Below are 8,297 nucleotides of genomic sequence, written 5' to 3'. Positions count from 1 at the left end.
AGAAAGTTGAAATATTAAAAAAAAACCCAGCAAAAATGGATTAAGAAAAACCTTTGAAGAGTGAAATTGACATGAATAATGTGCTTTTTCACCTTTACGAAGCGGAGATGAAATATATAGAACTCTACAACACATATCTCTACGTGTGTCAAAGTTGCATCCTTTCATTGTTCACGCGGGGCCCCTGGCTGGGAGATAAAGTTTGGACACCCCTGGTCTAGCGTAGCGTAGCAGACGCAGACTAACCGGCACAAGGAGTTTAGAGAACGTTTTTTTTCCTCATGTCTGATTTTGCTGTTGAAACAAAACTTGAGCTTCTGAGGTGAAAGGAAGGTTTGTACTGACTGACTGATTGTCACTGAATAAATATCTCATTGGTTGTTTTTTTTAAGCTCTGCCTTCCTTAGATTTATTTTAGAGGTGTGAGGTACCGAAACTTTGGTATGGATCCGATACCAAGTCAGTACGGGGTGAGGATTGCCAATACTGATACTTCTGACAAGAAATGCATTGATGGTGATTCTAATCAGGCTAACCGATTTATTTTAATCAACAAAGTTACTTGTGAACGTCCATTTTTTATGCCGCTTATCCTCATTAGGGTCGCGGGTATGCTGGAGCCTATCCCAGCTGACTGTGGGCGAGAGGCGTGAGTTTAAGATATTTATTCAAGGAACAAGTCGACTTTTTTTGTAAAGACTTTTATGGCCTACTTGTGGATGGATTACTTTGGGCTTATTTGGGAGAGTTTCAGCATACAGCTTATTCATTTTGCACTAATATGTCACCAATGACCCCCGGGCTGCGCTTCGGACACCCCTGTCCTAAACAGATTTTCTGTGCTGTAATTACAAAAATATATTCCGCTCGTAAATTAGGAAATGTACTTTGCTGGAATCAATTAACTGCGATAAATTAGGGATTACTGTGCAAGTTTCACTTTTGCGTCCCTCCTGCAGCGTTCACCATGGGAACGGAACTGGAGGAGTCTATTGGAGAATGAACTCTGCCGCCCCTCTATTGCCCCATGGAGTGGGTGGGTGGTGTTGTCCATGACGGGGGCAGTTTGTCCGGTGTCCTCCTGTCTCCCAATGTTACAAACGCCTCCAGCTGAGTGCCGATAACTTGTTAGTGAACTTGTTCGTGAATGATGGGTGCTTTCTGCAGAAAAAATAAGCCAATTTTCAGAGGCAAAAACCACCTTTTTTAGACCAAAAATCATCAAGTTTGCAGATGTGGCTAATCATGAGATGATGTCACATCTTTGCGTCATCATGATGGTGTAGTGACGTGTACGTGTGGGAAAGAGGATGACATAAAGGAAGGGATGCGTATGATGATACGCTACTTTGTGTACGTGCCGTCTATACGTGCTGTGGAGTACTCCATATTCCAGCCAATCGGTGGTTATGTCCAAGATTCCAAATGCGAAAATGAAGTCCACTCTGGGAAACCCGAAGCCCATTTCGTCTCAGAGTGAGCCGGACTGGGGTGACATGTTCTCGGAAATCCTGATACGCCGCAAGGAGAAGGACCTGGAGGCGCAGTCGGAGAACCTCCAGCAGCGGTTGGAGGCTTTGAGAGAGCGCGAAAACGAGCTCATCCACGAAATCAACGACGTGGAAGATCTGTTCCTGAGCAGGGATCCATATCTGGCCGACGAAGTCGTCGGCCAAGCCACGGCCAAAGTGGAGAAGGAGGTGAAGGAGTTGCAGGACAAGGACGAGGAGATCAAGAACCTGGCCAGAAGGTGCTCGGAGCTGAGGCAGCAGAAACAGGAGCGCCTGGATGTGGTCCACTCCCTCACCATATACCAGCAGTTCATGAAGAAGCTGGTCAGCATGACGTCCTTCGAAGACGAGGAAGCGCTGACCAACCACATCGAGAGCCTGCACAGCGTGGAAGACCAGCTCTCTCAGCGGGAGGGCGAAGCTTACGAGCAGACCAACCAGCAGAGGAAAACCCAGGTGGCTTTGCAAAAGCAGTACGAGATGGAAAGGCAAGAACTGGACATGGAGCTCACCCACCTCATGCCTGAGCTGTTTGAGTCCAAAATCAAGGTGGAGTATTGGTTCAAGGAGTGGAAGCGCATCGAGGAGACCGCCTCCAGGAAACTCAACCTGCTGGCGCAGATTAAGATGTCCATCCTCAGCCTCTACGAGATGATCGGCGGGAAGGTTTGCGACAAGCTAGGCGTGGCGCTCAACGAGACGGAGAAACAGCTGGAGAAGATCCACGCCTTCATGCTGGACCACTTCGAGATTGTCAAAGAGTACGAAGCTCAGCTGAACGCTGAGAACTAAACGCCGCATGCTCAAACTCGGACTGAAAATGTCAGTCAAGCTACTGTACATCTTCCGAAAATCCATTGGCCATGTCAGGATATCAGTTTTAAATATCTACTAACATGCATACTGTATGCGTTCATGTCACACTCACTTGCTGTGATTATCTGCTGGAGGTTAGATACCTCCTGTCTCCAAAACAAGTCCTCCACATGCTTATCACCTGATTCAAATAGCCACGGGTGTCCAGGCACGGGAGTCTGCCCTTCATCGTCTCTGTCCCACACAGCACCCCGCATAATAAAGTTCGGCGTGTCCTCGAACGCACCTGAGTAAGTGTTGTTCTGAGTCGTGTCTCCATAACAAGTCCTCCACATGCTTATCACCCGATCCAAATAGGTCTCGGGTGTCCAGCCATGTGAGTCTGCCCTCCATTGTCTCCGTTATTCTTGTAAAACCACAACTTTCTTTCCTCTTAATATGACTTTATTCTTGTTAAATTACTGCAGATTTTTCCATTTTTAGTATTTTTGTGTTTACTTATTCTATTATCAGAGTGTGTCACAGACCAATAAAAAAACTATTGTGGCTCACAAATGGCCCCTGAGCTGCACTTTGGACACCCCTGATTTAAAGACCACACATACACGCACAATAAAGATGTTGTGATATTCGAAAGTCGGCGTGTCCTTGAATGCACCTGATGTGTGTGTAAAGAAAAAAGACATTTTTATTGATGTAACAATTCTCACCATTTGTTTTTACAATAAATATTTTAAAATAAATACTAAAATTGGCTATGATCAACTTAAAATAAAAAAGTGCCAGAAAGCAAATTTTGTTAAACAAGTAAAAATGTAACATAAAAAAGGCAGGAACACCTTAAAACCAGGACGGCATCTTCACAAATAACCAACACATTTGTGTAAGAATTCCAGCATGAACAGAAGCAGGATGCACCAAAACGATGATGTAGTGATACAAAGCAAGCCAGCATTTAAGCCAATGTGTCTCAAACCGAATACCTTTGAATTCCATGAAGAGACCTGTATGGGGGCCTGCGTTCACACGTCGGGCTCCGTGGGGGGTGGGTCAGTTGCCATGGATAATAATCCCATGGTTGCTTCAGCATTTCACACCTTATGAGACACTCTTATGCTGCCTTTGGCCAAATGAGTTTGAAAGCGCTTGTTTTGGTTGCATGTTTTCACCATTTTAACTGACATTTCATCTGATTAGAATGAGTAGACATGATATCACAGCAGTAATGTTAGCACGTCCAGCATTGTCCAACAAAAAAGTGTTTAAAAGCATGCGGCGTCCAACGTAACTCTCTGGTGATGACTTGCGGCATACTTTTTGTCAGCCTCGAGTCTTTGCTGCAGCACCCCGCACAGCGCTGTTAACTCGCGGCTACGAGGCGGAGGCCGGACGACCCACACGGGCTTTCCGTCCAAGATGGCGTCCTCCTCCTCTGACATGAGCTCCATATGAGCGCTTTTCCATAAAGCCTTTTCAGCGCCGCGGACAACAGAACTTCTGGCGTTGTACAGCTGAACAAGCACAGGAAAAAAACTGAAGTTGGAGCAGTGAAGACATTGGACATGGTGGACATGGACACACGCTCTTACTCGTCTCTTCCTTTGTTTCTTTGCTGCGGCGACCCTGCGCTTCCTCCTCTCTTCCAGACTCTCGTCCTGGCTTTTGAAACTGCGTCGAACAGTTTCAAAATAAGTTTTGCAGCAGGCTACGTAAAAGGAAAAGCTTGGGTTAATCATCAAATTTGGCGCCTGCAGCAGAACAGCTCCACACGGAAGTTCACATCATTCCGAGGTCGCACGGGACAATGTTACTCACCCACTATGGTCTCAGGATCCACATTTGGGTAAGACAGTGACACTTTCTGGACCAGGGATGTCGTCACCTTTGTGTTATGGGGTGAAGAAACACTGGAGAACAAAAGCAAGTCATGATTAGAAGGGTGGACTCATCTGCAGCCTGGCATAGGATGGAAGACTTTTACAATTGATGGCATAGAAAACCCCATTTACCAGCTTCTAAATATACATTAACATGATTAGAGCCCTGTAGACATGAAATAACACCGCTATAGTCACCCTTACACACCTATTACCCAATAGTAGACATAATAGGTGAAAATAAGACACATACGACATAGAAAAGCGGTTTACCACCTTCTGAATACACATTTTAACGCAATTAGAGCCCTCTAGACATGAAATAACACCCCTATAGCCACTTTTACACTTCTGTTACCCAACATAGGAGACATACGGTAGTTAGGATGTAAATAAAACTCCTGCTCCTGTGTGTGACAGTTAATGTGTAGAGGACTTTAGTGGCAGGCGGACAGGAAGTGGTGTTAATTGAGGTTCAGAGTTGAGTTGTAGCTTGTCTTGGGTTACGGCCTTAATAGTAGCCCATGTTATTATTGTTGTTGTTGTTGTTGTTTTTAGGATTTTGTTTTTATTGTGCCTGTTGTGAGATCATTTAAACCTGCAATAAGTGCAGCTAGTGGCGATCATGTCTGATGCTTGAGCAAAACAAAAAAACACCTCACCTTGTTTGTGCATCGTATTTGTTGGTGGGGTCGTTTTGGGCTTTGTGGAGTCTCCTCACCACTTCCTGTAAAAAAGGAGAACATGTTAAATCCTGAACATGAAATAAAGTTGCTTGGATGATCTCAGAGCGAGCGTACGCTGTACTTACTGAAATGGTGCAGTTTTTCCCGCGTCTCGTCTCTTTTTTCGCCGGCTGCAACCGTTTCGCCCTCCACTCCTGATGAAATGATTCTATTCGCTCCAACCGCTGGTGGACCAAGTAAAGCGATTCCTCTATTCTCTGGAGGGCGGCGAGAACCCCGTTTTCGACCATTTGGGACGCTGGAGCGACGCTGACTGCGGATTCCAATTCCTCCTTCTTGCACGGCGTTTCACCTACACCAACGTCCACCATTTTGAATGTTGACAAAGCTAATAAAGACGAACGAACGAGTTTCAAATGAAACTGATTTCTGTGTTTGTAGAAAGAAACGCACGCCTATTGGTTATTCAGACGTGCGGGGAGGGGCGCTATTCGGGCCCCGACTCACAGCGATTAGCGTAAGAAAGACTCAAATCACGCTACACGGAAACGTTTTCAGCTCAAGTATTTGGTCGTTTCTGCCTTTCATCCAAGCGGAACGGCGTCCTGGGTTCTGAAAACGGCTTCCAGATAACGTGTAAGCATTTACCGCTTCTTTCCAAAGAACGATGACGTCACCACACCTTCGCCGTCACGTGACCAGAACCGACAAGTCAACAACATCTAGCAACACCGGCATGACTCACCCCAGCCGATATTCTCCTGATATTTTGTTGTCTTATCCCCCAAAATGACTCGCAAAATTATTTCCACTTGGTCATAAGTCTACACCAAGGACGCTAGAATTGAATAGGCCTGCCGCAAATGAATCAAACAGAGTGTAGTACGTCATGGAGCCACTGATATGTATTATATATCTGGATAGCCCACTGGCGATGACTTGTGAAGCCACACGGCCGCCATATTGCCCCTCGCAAGAAACACTTCTCGACAAGCATTTGTGGTGAATTTATTTTATTAATTCGGATTGGACACAAATTTTGCCTTAAGATGCCTGCATGTGCAGCTATTAACTGCACAAATCGCCAGTTCAAAGGCTGTGGACAAACATTTCACCTGTAAGTATGATTGAAATGTAGATTTGTGATTGATCATTTAAGGGTTTTGCACTGTCCATCTCTCAGATATTTTCGATCGTGTAAAATTCCTCTGATGAAATGTATGTCCAGAATTGGTAAGTTTATATAGCTCTATAATAGCTAAGAGGAAATGTACCTACTTTTTTGTTATATCATGATATATGTATTTCTTTAAGGGACGGAGGTTACTTGAAGGAATGGGAGAATCTCAGTGCTTCCATGATGCTTACCAGGCATTGTATACAGTGCAGTTAGCAAGCCAGTTGGCATACAATTGACCCGGCATGACCCTTCATTTGGATAAACAACATTTTTTTTTTTTTGCTGCTGAATGACTGACTTATATATATGATATGTTCTGGAAAATAATATTACTGAACATGCATAGCGGTATGTTTGAGATTGCAAACAACGTATTGTCTTACCCAAAGTTTATGGTTGTGTTTCAGTGTTGTTGTTTTTTTCTGTGTGTGTTTATGGTTATTACACATTATGGTTATCACATATTATTCCTGTGGCTTTTGTTCAAATATATTTCTAGATCAGAAAAGAGGTTATTTCTATTTCATGACACAAACAAAAACAAATAAAAAATCATCAAAATGTTAAATGATTTTAAAACTTGTCCAAAGTCACTCTTATGATTTATGATTCATATTTTGTACAGACGAGAGTATAGTGAATTGTATGAAAGTAAGAATAAAAAGTAAAGCATCATGACCATGGATTTTAGTGGGAAAAAGGGATGGGATATGCAGTTCAAATGAAAATGTCTTTCTAGAGGAGTAAAACTATCATTGCTATAGGGGAGTGCTGAGCCAGGGTGCACAGTAGAATTTTGTCCCAAAGGCAATGAGAATTGGAAGGGAAAAGTACATTTAATATAGCCAAAAGATAGAGAATAACGTATCAAATGTTTTTTAAGGGACGAAGGTTGCGTTACTTGAAGGAATGGGAGAATCTCCCCGCTTTTTAATGTCAAATATAGATGTTCTGTTAGCCTCTTCATCTGCTTTGTACACTATGTACGCTGTGCCAATGTAGTCGAGATGTGAGTGGTAAGATGGCGTCTCTGTGGCTTCAGCGGCTTGCACGGCGGCGTGCGGCGTATGAGCTATCCAGATATACAATACAGATCAGTGCATGGAGCAGAAAGTCCGCCATGATGGTGAGCAAGAGAGGTGGGCGGGGCTAGGCGGACAGTGGTGCACAATGTATTCCCTGGCTCAAAAAAAAAACCTCAGCAGCAGAATGAAAAAACTTTTTCCTTTGACTTTTATTCCTTCCTTACAATGTTACCAATACAACAATCAACATATAAAACAATACTACTTATGTTATATGGATAGTAGTTACACAATTTAACATTTATTTAAGTACTGGCATTGTCAATACATTTGATAGACTATGACCTAAATCATCATAATCACTGACTTGTCATAAATTCAACTAATCACCCTGAGAAACCAATTTAAACTATATTGTGGGAGTCCCACACAATATACACTTTGTGAGTCTTACCACTGTTTTGTTTATTTGCGACAACCAGTGTTATAAATTTACAACATTTTATCACACGTGCCTGTTTTTGGGCAACTTGCAAAATGACAAATCTGGTCTTTTGGACCGTCTATTAGAGAAATGAATGGCTTAGCAGTGTGCCGAGGGCATCTTTACAATGCAAATGTTTCTGGATTCTGCTCACCATCATGGCGGCAAACCCCGCGCAGGGCATGTCACTGCGCAACACCTACCCGGAACGCACACGGTCCCGCGCATGTGCAAGGACTACGTCACTTCCTCCTTGAGCTTTTTTTTTTTTTTTACTTCCTCCGTGAGCTAACTTTTACGAGAGCGCTTCTGCGACGTCACGTGCTGTGGCAGTTATTTTTCAAATGTATGAACATATTCAGTAACCATACTTTATATATGTAATATGTTGGGAAGTTATTTTTTAAGTGCCTCTTGTTAAAATACTTGGTTAGCATGGGGATGTTTCTATCGTCTTATGACATTCACCAAGCCTGAGCTACGTAAAACTCACGCAATGCAGGTAGTGCAGACGAAACGTCATATCCGGTTACGAATAGAATAAAACACATAAAATGCTGTGATATTTCAGTGTAAACAACCATAAGCCATAACCACAAATTTCTATCTGTCTTAATAACATTTTTGAGAGTGGAGTGACTGCCGAAAAATAGGCCGACCGGATGTAGGCGTGTTCTGCACATGTGTAGAACCCAGTAGAACCGATTACGTTCCGGGT

At 43.4% G+C, this 8,297-nt stretch overlaps 3 protein-coding genes across 11 annotated transcripts in view; 2 read left to right on the top strand and 1 right to left on the bottom strand.

Annotated features, from left to right (window-relative positions):
- col15a1b (collagen, type XV, alpha 1b) overlaps positions 1–391 on the top strand; it is a 106,109-nt gene extending 105,718 nt beyond the window's left edge. For all 8 annotated transcript variants that reach the window (XM_054762517.1, XM_054762526.1, XM_054762500.1 and 5 more), the window contains one exon: positions 1–391. This exon is cut by the window's left edge and continues 1,578 nt beyond it. The gene's annotated coding sequence lies outside the window, so the exon portion shown is untranslated.
- Positions 392–532: 141 nt separating this feature from the next.
- Positions 533–4,972, top strand: LOC129172707 (centrosomal protein of 290 kDa-like). Its single transcript, XM_054762706.1, has one exon. It carries the CDS (start codon positions 1,410–1,412, stop codon positions 2,301–2,303), a length of 894 nt encoding a protein of 297 aa, XP_054618681.1. The 5' UTR covers positions 533–1,409; the 3' UTR covers positions 2,304–4,972.
- Positions 2,172–8,208, bottom strand: LOC129172720 (uncharacterized). 2 transcript variants are annotated; one of them, XM_054762752.1, is made up of 6 exons: positions 5,636–8,208; positions 5,016–5,242; positions 4,867–4,931; positions 4,143–4,234; positions 3,917–4,032; positions 2,172–3,838 (listed from the first exon to the last, which is right to left on the bottom strand). In XM_054762752.1, the coding sequence occupies exons 2-6, from the start codon at positions 5,178–5,180 to the stop codon at positions 3,590–3,592; spliced, it is 687 nt and encodes a 228-aa protein (XP_054618727.1). In that variant the 5' UTR covers positions 5,181–5,242; positions 5,636–8,208; the 3' UTR covers positions 2,172–3,589. The 2 variants fall into 2 exon arrangements, with proteins under 2 accessions (XP_054618727.1, XP_054618717.1); XM_054762742.1 differs by having other exon boundaries at positions 2,173–3,838; positions 5,016–8,208.
- Between the last annotated feature and the right edge of the window lie 89 nt (positions 8,209–8,297).

The sequence above is a fragment of the Dunckerocampus dactyliophorus genome, chromosome 2 (genome assembly GCF_027744805.1).
Source record: "Dunckerocampus dactyliophorus isolate RoL2022-P2 chromosome 2, RoL_Ddac_1.1, whole genome shotgun sequence".
NCBI classification, from domain to species: Eukaryota; Metazoa; Chordata; class Actinopteri; order Syngnathiformes; family Syngnathidae; genus Dunckerocampus; species Dunckerocampus dactyliophorus.
Note: the sequence above shows the minus strand (reverse complement) of the source record. Positions and strands in the feature narration are given on the sequence as shown.

Bases quoted from the DNA above. Each gene is read 5' to 3' on its own strand.
- LOC129172720 (XM_054762742.1), bottom strand. From the start codon at position 5,261: ATGGTGGACGTTGGTGTAGGTGAAACGCCGTGCAAGAAGGAGGAATTG. The intron at 4,932-5,015 runs GTAAGTACAGCG...CCTTTTTTACAG, and splicing joins GGAAAAACTGCACCATTTCA to GAAGTGGTGAGGAGACTCCA. The intron at 4,033-4,142 runs GTGAGTAACATT...CCTTTTACGTAG, and splicing joins GGATCCTGAGACCATAGTGG to CCTGCTGCAAAACTTATTTT.
- LOC129172707 (XM_054762706.1), top strand. From the start codon at position 1,410: ATGTCCAAGATTCCAAATGCGAAAATGAAGTCCACTCTGGGAAACCCG.